The sequence below is a fragment of the Drosophila ananassae genome, chromosome 3L (assembly GCF_017639315.1).
Source record: "Drosophila ananassae strain 14024-0371.13 chromosome 3L, ASM1763931v2, whole genome shotgun sequence".
NCBI lineage: Eukaryota > Metazoa > Arthropoda > Insecta > Diptera > Drosophilidae > Drosophila > Drosophila ananassae.
Window position 1 is genome coordinate 13,474,545 of NC_057929.1, and position 21,237 is coordinate 13,495,781.

The 21,237-nt window shown below is 42.7% G+C and overlaps 4 protein-coding genes across 8 annotated transcripts; 3 read left to right on the forward strand and 1 right to left on the reverse strand.

The window, feature by feature from the left end:
- Window positions 1-7,858: 7,858 nt before the first annotated feature.
- On the forward strand, window positions 7,859-9,752 carry LOC6496249. Its single transcript, XM_032451029.1, has one exon. It carries the CDS (start codon window positions 7,896-7,898, stop codon window positions 9,717-9,719), a length of 1,824 nt encoding a protein of 607 aa, XP_032306920.1. The 5' UTR covers window positions 7,859-7,895; the 3' UTR covers window positions 9,720-9,752.
- A 469-nt stretch (window positions 9,753-10,221) lies between these two features.
- LOC26514939 lies at window positions 10,222-11,649 on the forward strand. The gene has a single exon (XM_014908577.1). It carries the CDS (start codon window positions 10,222-10,224, stop codon window positions 11,647-11,649), a length of 1,428 nt encoding a protein of 475 aa, XP_014764063.1.
- Window positions 11,650-14,683: 3,034 nt separating this feature from the next.
- LOC6494318 (RNA/RNP complex-1-interacting phosphatase) lies at window positions 14,684-19,422 on the reverse strand. Of its 4 annotated transcripts, none has more exons than XM_014907252.3 (7): window positions 19,268-19,421; window positions 19,135-19,210; window positions 18,556-18,758; window positions 18,285-18,331; window positions 16,026-16,133; window positions 15,698-15,952; window positions 14,684-15,053 (listed from the first exon to the last, which is right to left on the reverse strand). In XM_014907252.3, exons 1-7 carry the CDS (start codon window positions 19,285-19,287, stop codon window positions 15,031-15,033), a joined length of 732 nt encoding a protein of 243 aa, XP_014762738.1. In that variant the 5' UTR covers window positions 19,288-19,421; the 3' UTR covers window positions 14,684-15,030. The 4 variants fall into 4 exon arrangements, with proteins under 4 accessions (XP_014762738.1, XP_001960543.1, XP_014762739.1 ...); XM_001960507.4 differs by lacking the exon at window positions 14,684-15,053 and adding an exon at window positions 15,083-15,571 and having other exon boundaries at window positions 19,268-19,422; XM_014907253.3 differs by lacking the exon at window positions 14,684-15,053 and adding an exon at window positions 15,083-15,639.
- A 22-nt stretch (window positions 19,423-19,444) lies between these two features.
- LOC6496251 (electron transfer flavoprotein subunit alpha, mitochondrial) lies at window positions 19,445-21,134 on the forward strand. 2 transcript variants are annotated; one of them, XM_014908223.3, is made up of 4 exons: window positions 19,445-19,546; window positions 19,598-19,678; window positions 19,765-19,905; window positions 20,182-21,134. In XM_014908223.3, the coding sequence occupies exons 2-4, from the start codon at window positions 19,637-19,639 to the stop codon at window positions 20,989-20,991; spliced, it is 993 nt and encodes a 330-aa protein (XP_014763709.1). In that variant the 5' UTR covers window positions 19,445-19,546; window positions 19,598-19,636; the 3' UTR covers window positions 20,992-21,134. The 2 variants fall into 2 exon arrangements, with proteins under 2 accessions (XP_014763709.1, XP_001960544.1); XM_001960508.4 differs by having other exon boundaries at window positions 19,448-19,546; window positions 19,612-19,678.
- The last annotated feature ends 103 nt before the right edge of the window (window positions 21,135-21,237 follow it).

Consider the following 21,237-nt stretch of genomic DNA (forward strand, 5'->3'; position numbering starts at 1 on the left):
GGAAGTTCCCCGAAAACGAGAACAAACATCAATTGTGGACTTTGCTCGTGTCTCAGTTTCCAATTAACTCGATACCTAGATAAGTTCACAAGTTTTGTGATAGGTTCAATTAGAGCAACAGACTTTGTTATGCCTCTGAGAAGAAATCTGGCCATGAATGAAATGGAATGAGAATACTCCGAAAAAAATCCAGTAGCATTGCTTTTTGGTTATCAGAAATACCATAGTGATCACGAATATTCTAGTTTGTTTACGCAAAAAAGACACCTCTCCCATGACGCATAATTATGGGGGACGAAATTTGAATTCCAACAAATTCTTTTGATATCTGAGACCTACATATGATGAAATGGCAAAAAATCGAAGCAAATCACAGTTTGTTTATCACGTCTTTTTCTCATTCTTTTGTTTTATTCCCACCATAATGCTGATGAAATTGATAAAGGGAATTACCACCAGATAAGGTCCTTAAAAAAATCTATTAGGCGTAAGTTTCATGATGAGGTTTTTGAATTTCAATCATTTCCTAACAGTTCGAACCTATGTTAACTAATAGATGTTTGATTGCAACATGTTGCACGCCTTAGAAGAACCTTTAACAGAGGTCTGTTAAGGCAAGCAGTATACGTTTGAACGATTGCAAGCAGTTCGTAGCTAAGCCGACTGTTACTTTCGTTTTATAAATTTTTTAACGCTTATATAAAATCGTTTTTATCGTTTTGTGCCAATTTCAATGAAGATTTATGAGACAGCTTGGCCCAACAAGAAAGTCAGAACTGATAATGACAATGATAAATTAATTAAATCGCAATTTGTTTGATGCGAAATTTCAGCCATCAGTCTCGAGTGGCCAAAAGAATGCAACAAACCTGATAATTTTAATTGATTTGAACTTTGGAGTATGAATAAAAGTAAAGTCGAACTATCTTATAAATTTTCTTGTGTTTTTTCAGGTCACCTTTTTGGCTAGCCGAGGTAAGTCATCCCACCCACATAGTGGTTAGAGTAAACATCCATGAAAACCATCCAACCGCACTTATTTTTGGCCCAGACGGAGATTTCCAAGTAGCCATAACTGCATAATCGCAATTCGTATTCTTATTGTGCAACTGCAGTTCGGGGTTTTTCTTCCCTTTTTTTTGCCAACGCAGCAGGACATGAATAGCTGTGGAAATGTCCTGGCGCCACGTCGTGTCGCTGTGAAAAAAACTGCCAACGAGAGAAAAAATGTGTGAAATCTTCACAACTCCAAAAACAAAGGAGCAGACAGCAAGAAAACAAATTCAAATATATTTATGAGGATGTCAGGTGTCCTGACAAGTCAATTTTTAGGATTTTTTCTGCTCTTTCTTTTAGTCAGAGTCTGATTTATGAGTCTGTGGGTGTCCTTCCGAGACGAGCTTGTCGTATCTGATGCAAATGTGTCACACTCACGACCGTGAAGAGTCACTTGCCCCTTCTAGATAAAAGAAACCCCCGTTGCAGCCCAGCTCGGAGAAAATAAAAACCCTGAGAAATATTTTAATTAAAATTCACTGCCCCAAAAAAAAGGAGAGACTAAAACGAAAACAAACTACCAAAACCGCAGGCAGACAGGATAAACTTAAACTTGAGCCCCAAACCATTGCCGCCGCCTGATCTTAACTGATAAACGCGAAAACCAACAACAAAAGCCGTCTAAAGGTAAGTCAGAGCAAGGTGGGCGTTGGTTAAAAAAAGAAAAACGATCTGCAAGAAATAAGTAAAGCACAAAAACCAGGCAAATACGAATCATATATGTAGTAAGTTTCAAAAAGCAGTTTGAAGGATACTCTTACTAGGTTACATATTTTTTTATAAGTTGTATTAACATCTCAGAAGGTTGTCCTTAGAAGACATCATACAACTCTTAAATAAAATATAATAAAAATATATTTTGATCCTTTTGTATAACCAAAATACCCCTATATCTTAAAGAGTATAAAAACGGACCAACTTTGCTGTCCACAGAACCGCGATTGTCCCTGCCGATGGGCCAGTGAAGTGAACTTGTGCAGAGTTAACCTTTCAACGCCGATGGTGTGGCTGATGGGCTAAATTTCTGGGGGACCAAGGCACTCCACAGGATCACACGTGATCAGTTTTGTATATTTGGGGCTTTCGAGGGTCCTCCAATTTACCAATTTACCGCTCGACACGCATCGTGTGCAGTAAATTCAATTAAGCCAACAATGAGCAATGAATTTGTTTTCTGTTTTTGGCTGGGAACCCTTTTTTTTTGGAAGAGGCATTAATTACCGAAAAAAGGCACCCGTATTGTGTATCCATGGCCGGCCAACTGTCGCATGGAAGCCTGGACTTGGTCAGTACTAACAAGAGTTTCTGTTAATGAAAATGTAGACAACCCTCTGCTTTTCACTTACCCTACCCCTCGGGGCAGTTCATTTTCCAGTAATTTATGCGACGGGCTTCATTGAGTTTCCATAAAGTGAAAGTGATCGGAACTTCTGTTCACACTAAAGCGTGGCTGACTTCTGTTCCGGAAGATCTTGACGGGAGGGTTGAATTGAGGAATGCCATGCCCCGAGGTACTTCCCAGATCCTTAATGCCGATTGATCGGATCAGACTGCTTTGCATGATCGCAAATGCTGGACAAATGAAGTGTGCACACATCGAAGACCTCAGACAATTGTTGATCCTTTGTGATAACAAAACTAGAAGGTTTAACTAGAAAGTTTAACCCAAAAGGGATGATGATCATTTCACTTTCCCAAAACACACACAAAAGCGAAAAAAAAAGATACCAATCAAGCATGCTGACAAATTTTAAATCGACATTGTCAGAGTCTGATGATCCCGCGAGGAACACGTGTAACAATAGCTTAAATTATTTGGCCAAGAAATTAACGAGCCAACGAGCCGGCAGCATCGGCGAAGTGAGAAGTCCCACTGCGAAAACAATAAGCATTTGAGACTGGCAAAGATTTACATAAATATACATACGAGTACCAACAAATTTATGCGTGTCAATAACGGAAATATGCGTAAACACTCAGGCAACTTGGGGCGAAAATAGCAATCAATGTCCAAATCAAAATACGAAAATAATCACAAAATATATCTACCAATATACCAAAAATATTGCTAAGGAAATGCCGGGAATGCCCCCAAAAAGAAAGAAGTTATTTCCCCTGCGGCGCGTGTGGCCCAAAATTGGTAAAATCACGATCTCTCCAGATTCGATTTCGATTTAATTTGGAGCTGGCGCCAGTCTATAATCGCTTGTATTTATGACAGTTTATGACTTCTGTGAATCAGTGCCATCAAATCGCGATTTGCCTTTTTAATATTTTCGCTGCGAATTAACGCTGTTTTGGCGAAAGGTTAAGGCCAAGGCGAAAAGGTTAATGTGTTTCTAAATGCCTTGCTAATTAGCGACGCGGTTTTCGCATTAACAAAGGGCCACCTCCATCCTACTGACCAACCGACCGGGCCGATAATATTTGACCAAGTTCTTATACAACGTCCTAGTCCAAACGTGGATGAGATGAGGCGCACTTCCGAGCAAATCAAGTAGGTCAGTTTTATGTGTTGATCTTGATGTTGGGTAACTCGGATCTGTATGAACAAAAGGGAGTGCTAACAATCGATAGAACCCGCGTATTTGCTCAAATAATATTTACAAGCCAGTGAATCTGAATTCCAGACTAGGATTTAAGTCTAGCGTACATGTAAACAACAGCAACTTAGTTGCTAATAAAGTACCATTTGGCCAGCTGATACCAGAAGACACAGACTCTCCAAAAATATCTCTGGCTGACCAAAAATAACTCTTTCTAGTTAACATCTAAATTGGTGGTAAGATACACCTCCAAGCCGAGTCATTAGCTTAGTAGTCGCTTCATTACAAGGCCATTAAGGCCAGAAATGCCACCAGACCGTGGTGATGGCATGTCATAGACAAATATTTTGATCAGCTCTTGTAATTTGATGCGCAATAAATCTGCGTTTCCCACCTACCACACCGAGAAACAGAGGCGGGTGAAAATACAACCTCATCCGAGTAGGCCAGAGTCGAGATTAGAGCCAAACATTTTCATTAAGCCACAACGCATAACACCCACAATTTTGGATGCTGTTTGCACGCTCATAAGAAGCGGGCTCATAATTCATTGAGCCAATAGCCTCCAGCTGCTCTGGGCCAGAGAAAAAGATGCCCCAGCCGCTGAATGAAATATTCGGGGCTTTGCCTTACCAATTTTCGCATTAGTGTGAATTTTATAAAATCTCTTCTCGCTTATAAACATGAATAAAAATACTCGTAATACTGGCCGAGTGTCGAAAACCAAAACGATCTGGAGGGCTGAGCTGACGAATTTCGCGCTGTGACTCTTTTTGGATTTTAAAGTCAAATTTGCATTTATTAGCCCGCCAAAAATAAAAATCTTTTTCATCAATTGGCATTCCTCGATTAATTAGTAGAGTCTAATAACTGCCATGGGAACTGCACTCGAATTCTATCGACAATCTTCATAATTAGCACTGGACATAAATATAGACAACAGGTGCGCAAGTTGGAGGCTGGATTAGAACCGAATCTAACAAGATTTTGCGCAGTTTCCAGAACAGGATGTAAATAAAAGAGATAATTATATGCAAATTGTATCCAAATATGACTTTCACTGAAACTAGTCAACACGAAAACACTTTATTTAATTTAAATTTTAAGTAGTTCTCCGAAAACTTTTTAATTTATTTTTAAACTGTGTTACTGGAAGTTTAGTTTTAAAGCTTACTGATTATTCAAAAACCCCTTTTAGAACTTCTTTCATAATTATAACGATGATTTTTTGAGCAAGCGATACCGCCCCCACCTGGCAAACTAATCAACTCGGTTGAAAATGCAACTGCATGTGGCAGCCGGCAATAGCAATCCAGTTAACCAAGGTGGCCAAGTTCAGGAGCCAATGGCCATATGAATGGCAATTCGCTGCCAGACTTTGCGGGGCAATCATGTGAGAAAATTAAAATTACATGACCGTGGTTTCGACTCTGGATCCAAGGGGCTCATCGCATTTAAAGGTTCATAACTTCCAAGTCAATTACGCGATGCGCCTGCTGCGAGACTCCACTCCCGACTGGATCTGGGATCTGGAATTCTGCGATTTCTGGGATGTGAATTAGAAAAATTGCACGCTCAAGTGGAAGAGAGGACCTCTGGTCTGTTGTGGCCTGGTCAGGTCTGGCATGGTCTGGTCTTTCTGACTGACTGACATAACTCACGAGTGGCAGACGCAGAAGCAGACGCATCCACAGATACAGATACATGGATGCTGCCTCCGCATTTAACCGCTGCTCAGTTGCAGGTGAACTAGACAAGCAGGAGCAGATCCTCAAGAGCACTCCACCAAGCTAAAAAAAAACATGGGGGACTACTGTGGGAATCATGCCGATCTAGCCAGAACTGAACTATTCTGAACAGAAAAGAACATAAAATCCCCAACTGGCTCGCCATCAGCGAATTAATTTGTGACGCGCGCTCTCCACGGATCTCCTCCGGATCTGCGCCCTCCCACCAGTTACCATTCCCCATCCTTCTCTCCAACCCATTCCCCAAAAAAACCATACCCATGCCCATCTTCAGTGTGAAGTTCCAGGCTCCCAGTTGAGGAGTCCGAGGAGCCATGGCCCGGAGCCAATTTACTTTCCGTAGTCCGTGGTAGCCCCAGACTCGTGACTTTAAAAATGTACAGTGTCTGAAATTGTATTAAAAATATTTATATTTTCATATAGAATAAGATACTAATTTTTGGATAATTTAATAGTTTTAGTTACACACTACACTAAAAACTACAAATATAACATAAAAGTTCTGTGAAAAAAGTGCAAGAATAGCGTAGAAATAAACTTTATTTTATATTATATTTAAAAAATTAATTTTAAATAATACCTTGTTTTTTTTTAAATATTATTTAACCACTATGCAGCAGCGTGCTACTCTTCGTCATCGTCGTGTGGCAAGTGGCTGCTGCTTTACTGCCTTTGCAGTTGCAGTTGCAGCTTCGGCCTCAGATCTGGCCTCATCTTCAGCTTTAGATACAGATGGAACCACTACTCGTTGTCCCCTCCATCGCCAGATCCCATGGCTTCTTAGGCCCGGCTTTGTTTTTGTTTTTTGGGGCATCATCTTGTGGCGGCTTTGGCGCTGGTGTCAAACGTTTTGTAATCTGTCACGTCGCATCGTTTTAATATTTGTGCGCTCATGGCCCAAGTACGAGGAAATGCACTCGGCTGCGTGTAAAAATAGGCGTAACCCTTCGGTATTTATGGTCTGGCTGCATGTACGATCTCAGGGGTCTCCACTGTCTGCTCTGGAGCAGAGCGAAGAATCCGCGACGGCGCTCCCTGGCCGTTTTGTTTGGTTTTCAGCAGAAGCCTTGGGGCTCTTTTGGTAGCAACAGGTTCAAGTGCTTCGCATTGCAGCTTAACTCTTGCCGTCATCTTTCGGGTAAGCTCTTCGGGCTGGGATTGTGGCTCCTGCTTAGCCACTCTTTGATTATCTAAATCATTATTAGTTTGACCTTCAGCCCCCGGCTGGATTTTGCGCTCGTGCAAGTGGATATCCTTATCTTATTAATTATTTACTCTTTATTGCAAGTGGAATGGTGGTCGGTGGACTACTGTGCGTATGAGTCATCTGAGGAATGCCGGCAGAGTTGGTAAAGGAGTTTACTTAGGGGCTTAGAGGGGATATGGATAAGCAATAGTTAAAACTAACAGATATAAGTAAACTAATTGGCAAACTTCACAGCCCATTTAGCTTCTTAACCAAATAATCAAGTGACACTTTAATAACACATTTTAAAACCATCTCAGACAGTACCCTTCTCAAGATAAAAACCAAATAACATCTGAAAGAAAGATTGACTCTCAGGTCCTTAACCTTATACCGTTATCCGTTATTATCCAACGCTAATTACCACTTTGGACCACCAAGACCACCCGTACATTGACCCACTGAACGAGCTGGAAAAAAAGCAAAAGCAAAAGCTCAGACATTTTCAATTGGATTCCCACCAGCTGTCCGTTCTGCATTTTGTGGGGCATTCAGCACGCATCTCAGCGCTTAATTTGTTAACCCAACTCAAGAGATGTACATGCGTATCCCAAAGATACAGTAGTTAGCCAGTACAGTGACTGACAGCCGTTAATCAGGCAAGAGAAAAAGGGCACTGGAAAAAATGAACACATGCATTTTAGGGGACTTCCCCTTCAGAAAATATACATCGTTCTGATTGGATAACCTCTCGATTGGATCCTCTATATTTAGATAAAGAGAAAATGGCGCTTCAGACTTTGGTATTTTCCATTCACTCGCCGAGTTCGTGATGGCAGCCGCTTCCCATGACTGCTCCTTTGTCTCTGCGCGAAAATATTGACACGATCAGCCCCGATTTTGCACGCGCATGAGAATAGATAAGCTAAATATATATTTAATCAGTATAAAGTGCCCCAATTGCCGCCGCCGAGGATAGGATGCGTGGGTGGGATCGTGTTGGAGTGTTAATTGCCCCGGAGTCAATCAGGTGGAATGGAATATTTATGAGTTGGTCAATCGATTAGACAAATTCCCATTCCCATTCCAAATCCCATCTATGTATATTCATGTCTATTGTCGGTGCTAATTGAGTTCGAGACTGCGAAAAGAATTCGACAAAGTGGAAGTGGTCGTGACCATACATAAATTATCTCGATCGGATCAGATGTAAGAATTTGGGTGTGACTCTAATTCCGTTTTGGAAAACAACAAATATTAAAGAAAACAACTTCCAATTTTCACCTAACATCCATCTCTCAATTCATCTCTCTCACTTTAACTCTTACTTTCTAGAATTCTAATCTGTCTATCTTTCAGATGCTTCTCTTCAAATCTTACAAACTCTTACTTCATCTTCTATGTATTACTATCTACTTTAAGAAAGCCCATAGCCTGAACAATATCCTACAAGAACTCAACAACATCCTGCTTATCACCACCAATATTTTATACTGCAATCAGTCTGACATACTTCTAGCTTTCGAATCAAAATATCTCCGTCAAATGCCATCCATTTCTCTGCTGATCTATACTAACAACTTCAATGCCACTGAACTACAATACAATTTGGGAGCCGAAAACAAACTATTTATTATTTTAAGTAATAATCAGCCACCATATGAGTTCTTTCGGGAACTGGATCTGCAATTCCAGCAAGCAGAATTCATAATAGTTATGAAGAATCCCAGGGATCTGGAGAAGGAAGAGCAGTGGTTGGACTTTGTTATTCACCTCTTTCATGAGGGCTATGTCCACATACTTTTCTACAACATATACAACGACAAGCTCTATCACAAAATAATATTTCCACATGTTCTTATAGAAGAATCCACCATAGTGCACTACCTCTCCGTGCGAGGCTCCTTCAACAATCTCTACGGCTATCCTGTTCGAGTGGCTGTCTACAACAATACACCCCGAGCTTTGATCTACAATGACAAATGGGGCAACAGGGTGTACGCTGGATTCTATCTGAGATTTGTCCGAGCCTTTTTGGACAGGAGAAATGGCACTTTCGTGCCCTTTCACACGCCCAACGACTCACCGCGAAACTGTACGTTGGTTTTGCAAAACGAAACCGTAGATTTGTGTACCGATGCCCTGGCAGCCAATCCTCCGGCTTTTTCTTTGACTCACGGATTCAGGATCGCCTCGGCCAACGTCCTGGTAACCCACGCCAAGCCCCTGCACTCCTATCGATATCTGACGGCACCCTTCCAGTGGAGCGTGTGGCTTTGTTTGGGCTCCTATGTGATCCTGGTGGTGAGCTTCCTCAGTTTCATTCACTGGCTGCGAAGTCGAAAGTGGGACTTTAGCAAACACCTGCTCGAGGTCTTCAGTTCTCTCTTGTTCAGTGGCTTCTATCTGAAGGAAATCCATGGCCGGGAGCGATATATACTCTTTGGTGTGCTCTTCATTGCTGGATTCGTATACTCAACGGAGTATTTGGGATTGCTGAAGAGTATGCTGATCTCTGAAGTTTTCGAGAAGCAGATCGACAGCTTCGAGTCCTTGGCCGCCAGCAACATAACCCTCTTAGTGGATTCATACGACAGGACACTCTTTGCCAAGTACAACATGCCGGAAATCCTTTGGTCCGTGATGGAAACAGTGCCCTCCGAAGACCTTCTAAAGCATCGGAACTCCTTCGATCAGGACTATGCCTATGTACTCTTCTCGGATCGGATGGCACTGTACGATTATGCTCAGCAATTTCTGCGGCATCCAAAGCTACTGAGGATTCCCATCAATTTTGCCTTTCTCTACACTGGAATTCCCATGCGGAAGCGCTGGTTCCTTAAATATCACTTAGGCCAGGCCTGGTACTGGGCCTTCGAGAGCGGTCTTACCCGGAAACTGGCCCTGGACGCCGACTTCGAGGCCGTTCGCGTGGGCTATGTAGACTTTCTTGTCACGGAGAACATGGAGGCGATGCCACTGGGACTCGATTATTTCGTCATGCCGGCAATTGCTCTGGCCCTGGGTTACTTCATGGCCCTCCTTAGTTTTGTCATCGAGTTGACGGCCAGGCGCATGAGTGGATTCCTGGCATTCAGACGAAGGATTCAGCAGCTCATGGGAAAGAGGAGGACGAGTGCCGGGTATCTGGGAGGCGGTGATGTTGATGTTGAAGTTGATTGAGTGACGGATTGATGTTGTGATGTATGCTTTGCTTTTCTTATTCAGTGCTTTGCTTTGCCTTTTTCACATACTTCTTGATGTCGTGAAGTTGTTACAAAAATAAAGATTACTCAAGAGATCAAGGAGCTTTAGAGAATGATGGGAAAAAGTCGATTAATCTTTAGAGGGGCTATAACATTTTATATAATTTGTGTTTCCTTTCAGTCTTTTTAGAATCTTACTAACACTATCATTCTTTTATGTCTTTTAGATGAACTTCAAAATAATATTTCTATCATTATTGTTTCTCCTAAAAACTGAAGCCAGTTTACTTGAAATTATAAATGGACTGAACGAAAAGCTTCTCACAACCACAAACATATATCTCTGTAACCAAAAGGATAAATTAAATAATGAAACAGTGGCTCAATCAATAAGTCATCTAATTTATACTTCGAGTGAATTTTTAAATGCCACCTCCTTGAAAGATAATTTAGGAGATGACAACAAACTATTTGTGGTAATGGAAAACAGACCTCCCTACGAGCTTTTCAGAAAACTTGATCTACAATTTCAATTGTCAGACTTCCTGCTGGTAATCGATGTCGAAATGGAGGAGAATAAATGGAAGCACTTTATAAACTTTGCCTTCAAGCTGGGATACACTAAGATCCTGATCCACTCTACTTTGAGTGGCATTTCGTACGACAAACTACTTTTTCCCAACCTGAGGCTGAGAGCCACGACTGCAAAGGACTATGCCGTCTTTCGCGATTCCTTTGGAAATCTGCATCGCTATCCTGTTCGAGTTGCAGCCTACAACAATGTACCTCGCAGCTTTATTTACACAAATTTTCAGGGGAAAATAGTACACACTGGCTACTACATGAAGTTTGCTTTGGCATTCCTCAGATCTAGGAATGCCACTTTTGTTCCAGTATATACTGGAAGTGATTCTCCGCAAAACTGCACCCTAGCCATTCAAAATAATAAAGTTGACATGTGTGCAGATGCTCTGTCGAAGAATATATATTTCTCAGTGACCACTGAGATCAGAATGGCTGCAGCAAATGTGATTGTGCCCCACGCCAAGCCCCTTTTACCTTATCGATATTTGACGGCTCCCTTCAATGCCCATGTTTGGCTTTGTGTGGCGACTTATGTGATCCTTATTGCAGGATTCATGAGCCTGATTCACAGGGCGAAAATCGGAAGATGGGACTTCAGCAGACAACTTCTGGAAGTATTCAACTCACTTTTGTTTGGAGCCTTCAAGCTGGCAAACATTTACGGAGGAGAAAAATACATCATCTTTGCTATTCTGTTCATTGCTGGATTTGTGTACTCCACGGAGTACTCGGGATTGCTGAAAAGTATGATGATCTCTGAGGTATTCGAAAGTGAGATTACCACTTTTGAAGAACTGGAGGAAAGTGGTATTCCCATCCTCATTGATCCATACGATCGTGCCCTTTTTGAAAGGCACTATATACCGGATATACTTCGGCCTGTCGTTAGAACTGTTCCATCGGAAACTTTACTCAAATACCGCAATAATCTGGATCAAAACTATGCCTATGTGCTATTTCCCGATCGCTGGGGAATGTTTGAATATGCTCAGCACTTTCTGAGACACCCGAAGTTCCGTCGGATTCCAATCGATTTCTGCTTTTTGTTCGCCGGGTTTCCCATGGGAAATACTTGGTTTTTGAAACACCATTTAAGCAGGTCTATGTTTAATGGCTTCGAGTCTGGTGTGTTGGATAAAATGAAACTTGATTCGTTCCGTGAGGCTGTCAGTCTAGGATATCTAAACTACACAGTGACGGAGCACTTGGAGGCAAAGCCCCTGGGCTTGAATCACTTTCTAACGTCGGCGATTGCCTTGGCTCTGGGTTACAGTCTGGCTTTGATAAGTTTCTTAATAGAGCTTATGGCTTTGAAATTCTGAACTTTAAATAAAATGTCATAAAAATAACCAATAAAGCTTGTGTGAAGAATTTGTGTTCATATTTTTCACGGGGGTTACCATACAGGTGATATAAGTGTTTCGAATTTTATTGCACAGCTTATCTTCAAAAATTTCCTTGCAGCTCGAGGCGTTGGACATAAAACCCATCCACCCAGCGACACCACCAGCAAAGCTTGAGATGTAAACCACCCTGCGGTTTTGGACCCCTTCAAAATAAATAGCACTTGAGATATTTCCAAAACATTTGCCAGCCAAGTCTCTAAGCAATTTGCCCAGCCCATTGTATGCAGTCCGAATGATAACGAAAAAATAAGGACAAGTCCTAGGAGAAGTAAGGGGTGAATTGTCCCAAAATGGAGCTGAGCTGCTGACTTGCACAAATATTTGCCGAAAATGGAATTTCCAATGGGGGAGGTGGGTGAGAAAGTACTGGCCTCCGTGTGGGTGGGTGGCAGAGTTTCCCATTTTTCGAGCTCGTTTTAAAGTTCGTTGACACTCAAGCCTGGCACATTTTTCGTGTATTTTGTCGCTGTGGCGCCATTAAGTATGCAACAGCAATGTGGCGACAATAAAGTTTATGCTCCGGCGCCAAAGCCAAAAAAAAAGATGGAAAGGATAATGCGATAGCCAAGGATAAGTAGATGGCCAAGAATGCATTCAGTGGGAGTTCCAGATCTGGGTTTTTCTTAGTAACTCAAATTGATGGCCTCTATTGTTGCACAGGAAAAAATTCAGACCAAGTAGTACATCAGTTTTCATACTTTATTTTCTTTAATTTTTAACACAACTTTTACACAAATCCTTAAACCTAAAATGGTGCCATTAACTTTACCAAAAACTCATGTTTTCTCGCCTTGTTTTCCTCCTGGGTCGTACATCCAGACACTGTAGTTTTAACCAGTTTGTATCCCAGTTTCGAGTCCTTTTAATGATTGGGAGGGTCATGTGCGTGCCTTGCATCCATATCGCAAACAAAGAATCGACGATAAACTCTCGCCCTTCGGTGGAAGCGGCGGCTTTAATTGCCCAGATTCGTGAGTTTTCAACGCGAACACGAATCGAATCGAACTGAATCGATTTTGCGGGACCGCAATTGCTGATTGTTCGATCCGATCCCTATCGGCTTTAAAGTAAACATTTGTTTTTATCTGGGGGCGGATTTTAATTAAGATTGCGTACGGCGATAAATGGTAAGTGTTGCAGGAATCCCCTGAATTGCGTTTCAATTGAAAGTGGGCTGGACCTCACCGAACTGTGTTTCAACGTATCGATTTTATTGATGGGACGAGAGACTCAAGGGTGTGATGAATCCCCAGGAGATGGACCATATTTTTCCCCAAAAAATTGTATAAAAATTAATTCAATTTAGAGAAAGGCTTTCTTTAGCCTATAACCAATTTAAATAAAAATAAAAACTCAACCTTTAATTTCCATAAAATGTTTCCTTTAAGCCACATTTTAAAAGCTTAAAGGATATTCAATATTTCCCTGTTTCTTTGTTGCAACCAGGATGCTTTGGATCACCTCATCGTACCCATTGATGCACTTTTCCCAATCTATCAGACCTCTTTATCAGCCAGACAGGGCGACACCGTAAATCACATGAGCCAGACAAAAGCCGGCCCATAACAATTGGTCCGGCCGGAATGGTCAGGATTGGCCTGCCGTTGAATTGATACCAGTCCCATGATTGACTCAGTCGAAGAGGAGCTCACCTTTTGTTTGGTTCCGGCTAATTGAAATGGCCAGGTAATTGTCGCCTCGGCCACGGATTTGCAGTCGGCACGGTTTGGAAATGGATGGAGTGGCAAAGTTAAACACTATTATTTAAATCAATGCCTCGCTTCCTTTTTCGCCGCGCACATATGAGATGGCAATTTATGGGCCATGGCTAATTGTTCGCAACGAACTTCAAAGTGGCCTCGGAATCGGTCTCGCTCCTCGATCTTGGCCAATGCAACTTGGCCGATTCCAATGCCGCATGGAATGCAATTATCGCGCTCCAAGTTATGCTAAGATAAATGGGCCCCCAGACCGGCACAGTCGCTGGAAATTGGCCACACTTTCCAGTCGTCGTCCCTTGCGGTCATAAACTAAACAAAAAGCCGAACAAGAAAAAAATATGAGTCGAAAAAATGTGTCTGTTGGGAAAAAAATAAAATACTTTAACCGCACGCAACTGACAATTGGCCGTTTTGGGCTGATGCAGGGATTTATGGAATTGTCGGCACAACCAAAGGATCCACATGATACCATATCCTTTTCAAGTGAGGCGAATCCTTGAATAATTTACCTGAAATAAATACTTATCCATTCTTATACTTATTATTTTTAAAAGAAGTTACAAGTTTGCAGTTTCAAATATCCTTCAATCCAATGACCACCATCTGAAGCAGTTGCTGGCACTTTCCCTGGATGCCAGTTGGACTTGTCTTTGGGTCAATCAGATGCTAAAAATAAGTAGCGAATAAAGGAAGCAAACAGGTAGAAAAAAACACCGCGAAATGAAACGCTGTCCAATTAAGCGCAACAAACAACTTTACGCCACATGCCACACACACAACAGGCGTTTATCGGGCAGTCAGATCAGATCGGATCGGATCCCAGTCGATCGATTCGATCCCTCTTCTCCCTCGCAGGTCCTGCTCCGCCGCCATCCCTGGCCAGCCTGGCCATTGTAATGGCCAACGATTTGTCGCTGTCGGAGCCTCAGACCCGGAGTGCCGGTCCCGGACCCCGGGCCATAATGACAATCGTTGATCGTGCGGCCCAGATAAGATTGCGCAAAGATAAAGCGCCGATCGGAGCCCGAGGGGGTAAACGCAATACAACAAAAATATATACAAAATTCGATGGGCGGAGGCGACAGCAGCAGCGTTTATGCTAATAAGTTGACATTTGACCACCATGACGAAATAATGAAACGATCAGGAGCCGTCAATCTGACAGGTTTGGCCAGAATACATATACCCTGGTACATTGACTAAAAAATAAAAATAAATTGCAGACTAAATTAGTAACCAAAAATTTATATTTAATCAAAAAAATTAAACTAGCTGTGCACTTAAATTTGTAGTTTACATCCCATTTTGATTGAGGTAGGTAGGCTGCATCAGGATCCTTAAACCACTGTAGATGCCAGACCGTCCTGGCATTTGTTTTGACACAGGAGCTGAGCCGCTGGCACCGCCTTTGCCATCATGATCACTAATTTCCAGGAATTTCACGCGCTCTCCTCGGACGCTCTTATCGAGATGCAAATTTTTCTCGGCTTTTATTGTATCTTCACACGATCTGTGCCGACTGCTTGTTAACTACCATTACCCGGCGGCCTCAACTCGATCGTGTTGTAAATGAATTTTAATTGTTGTTCTTGCTGTTGCCTGTAATTAACAATAATTTACAAATTGGCCAAACTGTCATTGGAAATTTATTAAAAGATTGTTCAGGGTTTTTACATTGTAAAAAGATTATAATGAAGACAATTCGAATATAATAAGCTAGTCACTATCATCCTTGTAGTAGCTCTTTTCTCTGTAGCTTCTTTTGGAATCGTCCCGGTCGTAGTGATCGCGATCCCGTTTAGAATAATCGCGACTATAGTCCCTCGAGGAGCGGTGGTAGCTGCTGCTCGATCGATAGTATGGCTGGCGATCGTCGCGATCCTGCCTCCAATTCTTCTGATGAGACCAGTTATTGTTTTGGTAATAAGGCTTGTGATATGGCCTCCTAGTGCTTCGCCAATCCCCACTGTAATCCCTGTTGTTGTTACCCACATAGCGATTATAATTAGAATAGTGCTTTTCCCTTGGGTAATATCGGTGTTGATGGTTCCCGTTAGGAGGATATCCTCTTCTGTCCCGCCAGTTATTTTGGTAGGGACCATTGTAATAGTTACCTCCTAAAATTTAATCACATTCAATTTTATAGATACTTTATGGAAGTTTGATATTTCTAACGAATTCTAATCTAAAAGGTGTGGTTTATTTTCTCTCCCCGTTGATTACACTAATTACTAAGTACTTACTGGAGTTGTGTCGGGGGTAGTAGCCTCTGCCGCCCCTTTGGTAGCTTCTACTCTGGTAGTGCCTGTCGCCAGACTCATAGCGCGAATGATGGCTTTTACCGTCGTGGTCATAATGATCGTCGTGGTGGTACTGACTCTCCACACTGGTTTCCTTCGAGGAGGAGCACTCCTTCTTTGACTCCTTGCCCGAAAGCTTCCTCAGCGAGCTCATGTAGTTCTGGCGTTCAATCTCGTGGCCGCGGGCCGCAGCAAAAGCTGCAGATGAATATAGGGTAGGGAATGATTACACTTTATGTTTGGGAAGGATCAAATCCAGGGTCCTACGCACTCTCAATAGACTCCGACGGCGATTTGTTCATTTTGGTGATCATAAAGTAGCAAATGAGATATCCAGTCCGATTGACGCCGTGGGTGCAGTGAACTCCGATCAGTTTATCTGAAAATCGAAATAGTTTTTCTTTACCTGAATGTCTGGCAAACGTTGGATGATGAGGCGATTCGGTGATATTTGGGGAGGAATGCTCACCAGACTTTGCGCAGTGCCACATGTTGCGGCAAATTGCTACAAATTTCATTGCAAACACGGCCACAGGAATGTCCTCCGCGACCCAAACCCCTCGGCTAAGGCTCCCCTGCTTTGCTTACCGCTCCACGCCCCATTGGCAACACCCACGCAGCGAGACCGCAACAGAAAACCGGCCTGGCAATTTGGCATAAAAGCAGAAGCGACCTGAGCTAAATCTAGAAAACAGCGCGCTCTGCCAATAATAACATTGGCTATAAATTTCACAAAAACATGTCAGCGGGAGGGATCTTTGGGGGGATGGTCTAGGGGTCTCGGGGCTTTCAGACAACCCACCAGGTCGCAGTGGCCCCGACTCCGGCTTTGTGCACTATGCGGGTGCGGGTTTCGGTCTTGGCCCGCTTGTTTTGGTCATTGGCAGCAGGCGAAGCTGCCAGTCAGCCAGTACGTCATGTTTGGGGCTTTTAAGCCAACTTACAGGCAAAACGAGAAACGAAATTAAATTACGAGACCGGGCTGCGCATCCTCTTTGATATGATACAGTGGTTTAAATAGTGTTTATCCTTAATAGACAAGTTATGGATATTATTAAGCTAAACTTAAACTGTGTATAATATTTATTACATTATGAATTAAGCTATAAAAACTGTATTATTACTGATGATTTAAGGCTGCCATTCCATTATATTTTTATAGTTTTCAAATAGATTTTCAAATAATCTCAGATATTATTCAGAAACACTTTTAAATACTTCAATTCAGTTAAAATACTTCCATATCCACTTCATTACAATAACTTTTAAATAGATTTAAGTTTTTAAAGTTCAAATATCCTTCAGTTATACTTTCAAATAGTTCAAATATCACACTTGCTTTTACAATTTAAATAGATTTTAGTCTTCGAAGATACCACTGTGCCAAAACAACGACTTCACCTGGATTGTTTTTACCTCGTCTGCCTCATTGGCCGTTGACAAGTTGGGACCACCTCGGACTTGACTTATTTTCGTGATTTGTTTCCTTGTAAATATGTTGGCAGACTTAGCGTATTTATTTATTGTTGTGCTTGACGCGACTTTTCATGGCGCCACATCGTGTTTTAATTAAGCCCTAAAACGGATTCGTATCGGACAAGATATTCTAGCTGGCATTTTTGCATATTGTGAGGCAAATCGGTTCGCACATACATTATCGCAGGAGGAAGGTGCCTTCGAACAAAGTTTACTCACGCCCACGGCCACAAAAATTATGAACTCAACCAGTTGGGGATTGCATACCCCAAAGAGATACTTAGTGTTCATTAGCATACTTTCAATAATCTTTAGACATTCATATTAAAATAAGTTTCTCACAATCTGTTCGGTGGATAAAGAAAATCATAAAATACAAAATATTAATAAACAAAGAGTTTAATGAAATGGAAAAGCGTGTAAAATTGCCACAAGATGGTAAGAGTTTTAAAACAAATCAAAACAGATATCCCCCATTGTTGCGAACGTGTAACTTTTCTCTGTGTAGAAAAGCATCTGGAAATTCTCTCAATTATGAAAACATAAATGAAAAGCGGCTTGGAGCTGGCTGCGCATGCCTTTGCGCATAATTGGAAATGCCTTTTCCCCACTCTCGACATGACTAAGCCTCGTAAGTGATTTGTTTGCCCGGCTCCTGACTGGCAGACAGACAGACTCAAAGGCCGCCCAACTGACTGACTGACTGATTGAGTGTGTGTGAGCGCCCACACCGGTGCACCAGTTGGCTGCTAAAGGGTTAAATAGAGTATTTCTCTTTTCAGGCACTTAGCTGCGAGCACTGCCAGCATTTCACTGCTCTGGCCATGTTTGCTGTGCGCTTGCCGACTGATAGGAATCTTGGAGGCAGTGCGGCCTGGGATTAGGATACGTGGTAATTGCGGATGCCCGTTTGATATTTGTTTGCATATTTTGCGGCTCTAATTGTGTTGACAGATATGCATCTGCATCTGCATCTGCATATTTGACGGGAAAGCGTTTCCCACGGCTCCATGGCTCAAAGGCCACAATGTGTGGGATGTTTTAAGGCACTTACCATTATCCTCATTGTCTTCGAGAAAATTGGTCACAAGACGACAAAATCTGTAATAGAACAAGCAGAAAATTCATCAGTCCTACAGTATTTAAGCCAAATCATTTTCACGGTTTCTTAAAACCGTAAAATATTTAGTTATATGGAACATTTCGTATGACAATTTTTGCTTTCAGGAAATTATTTCCTATTTGGTGTAAATGTGTTTATAGAAAGTGTAGAATTAAAAATAAGCTTAAGAACAATACAAATAAAATAAAATTTGTTTAATTACTTTTCTGCCAAGTCCTTGGGTGGGGTTACCTTGCCAGGAACCATCAGCTTCTTGTGTTGCACATCGTTGGAGGTGAAGGATTCCGGATTATAGTAGCGACTCGTGTTGGTCAGGTCGATGATGAGTCCCAGGTCGGGGACAGCCTCCAGAAGCGACTCGGGCGCCAGGCGTAGCTTCTCCTGGCTGACTTTGGCGCTGACATGCTGCAGATGGACGGATGGAAGGCAAATACAGGCCGGTATTACATTACATGCTAAAAATTGCTCAATTTATGCGAACTGGCCGGCGGCGAGGCAATTAATAAAGGTAGGGTCTCCCTGCCAGCTCCATGGCGTTATTTAATTAAGCAAAAACAATTTAATTTAATATTCATGTGGGGTCCTTTGCCGCATGTTGTTCCAGTTGCCACTTTTATGCATAATTACAATGCACAAATTTCGCCCGTCCGTTGTTATTTATTTTTAGAGGCCTTGCCAGGTTGGTGGTCCTTCTTAAGGGACGCATCCATCAATTGGGGGTCTCCTGGCAACCGGTTTTTGGCCATTTGGTAGTGCGGTGGAGGGCTTTCGGTCAACTTACCTCACGCAGCGGCACCTTGAAGGCTATGAATCGAGTCCCGGGAACACGTTCTCCGATCGGACTATAATCCAGCCATCTGAAATTACACGAAAAGGTCAGGAAGCTGTAACTGGAGGCTCAGCAGCACACTCACCGGTCGGGTATCGGTTTCATTATTGTTTGGAGTCTGTAAACTATTTTTCAGCCAATGTAATTTGTGTATATCTGTTGTGTTTATATTTTGGAGAAATGTATTGTATGAAAAAAAGATACGCTTACTTTGGGAGTTTTTCAACACTCATTTTTATCCGTTTTCCAATACCAGATCCAACTTGTTTCCAGCCCTGAGATAGTGTGGTAAAGTGATAAGGTAAAACAGCTGTTCCCGCCGTTGAGCCAACCTTTGGACTTTCTGTGATTTTTTTTAGCCGAGGTAAGAGCTTCCACTAATTGATAATATTAAAATAATAAACCGCTTTAACAGAACCGATTTAACAGATCCTTCATCTGATAATTTCACAAGATGTTCGCCAGCAACACTCGTAACCTAATGCGCAGCAGCTTCGTGAGTATAACAAAAATAATGGCCAAAAGCGCACGCGCTGGCGAATTAAATTGGCAAACGTATAAATAATAATTCTACCTTTTTAGCTGCAGCGATGCAAGAGCACTCTGGTGGTAGCTGAGCACAACAACGAGGCCCTTAGCCCCATCACCCTGAACACCATCTCTGCGGCCAAGAAGATCGGTGGTGACGTCACAGTTCTGGTGGCAGGCACCAAGTGCGGACCCGTAAGTCTCAAAAGTCCCAGGGAAGATTAGGGTGGTCCTACATATATTTCGTACAGCCTTAAAAAGCTGTCTTCTAATAACAGAAAGTTTGTTTATAAATTCAAGAGGGTATCCTCTGAAATTCTTATCAAAACCGCAACAACTATCCGGTTAATTGTTATGTAAACATTTTAATGCTTTTCTTCAAGATGTCACATCGAACCACCCAATCCCAAGTCAATTATTACTCTCTCTTTATCAAATGGTTTGCATAATACTATTTTTTTCTATTTGCAGGCTTCGGAGGCTGTGGCCAAGGTTGAGGGAGTGACCAAGGTTCTGGTGGCTGAGAATGCCGCCTTCAAGGGATTGACCGCCGAATCTGTGACTCCTCTGGTCCTGGCTGCCCAATCTCAGTTCAAATTCACCCACATCCTGGCCGGAGCGTCCGCTTTTGGCAAGAACGTGCTGCCCCGCGTTGCCGCCAAACTGGATGTGTCCCCTATTTCCGAGATCATTGACGTCAAGTCGGAGGACACGTTCGTGCGCACCATCTACGCCGGCAATGCCATCCTCACCCTGAAGTCCAAAGATGCCGTGAAGGTGATTACAGTGCGCGGCACCAACTTCCCGCCTGCAGCTGCCAGCGGCGGAAGTGGAGCTGTGGAGCAGGCTCCCGCTGGAGATTACGCCAGCAGTCTGTCGGAGTTCGTTTCCCAGGAGCTGACCAAGTCCGACCGCCCAGAGCTGACTGGCGCCAAGGTGATCATCTCCGGAGGCAGGGGCCTGAAGTCTGGCGACAACTTCAAGCTGTTGTACGATCTGGCCGATAAGTTTGGAGCTGCTGTGGGTGCCTCCCGTGCTGCCGTCGATGCTGGCTTCGTTCCCAACGATCTGCAGATCGGTCAGACCGGTAAAATTGTCGCCCCTGAACTGTACATCGCTGTTGGCATCTCTGGAGCCATCCAGCATCTGGCTGGCATGAAGGATTCCAAGACCATTGTGGCCATCAACAAGGATCCCGAGGCGCCCATCTTCCAGGTGGCCGACATCGGCATCGTGGCCGATCTTTTCAAGGCTGTGCCCGAGCTTACTGGAAAGTTGTAAGACGAGATTGTGACGTGTGTTTTAGTATAAAGATCCCCGATTCTGTACCGAAGTAAAGATAATTGTTGCATTTATTTGGATTCTAACCAAGTCCGTAGAAGATTCCCCTCTCAAAGTTTCAAATAAAACAATTTTAAGACCTACTCTATTGGCAAGTCTTATCGGTGGCAAGGGATTGGGCCATACATTTAGTTTTTACGGGTTCAAAAATAATCAGAGATGAGATTCAGACTGAAAGTGATACTG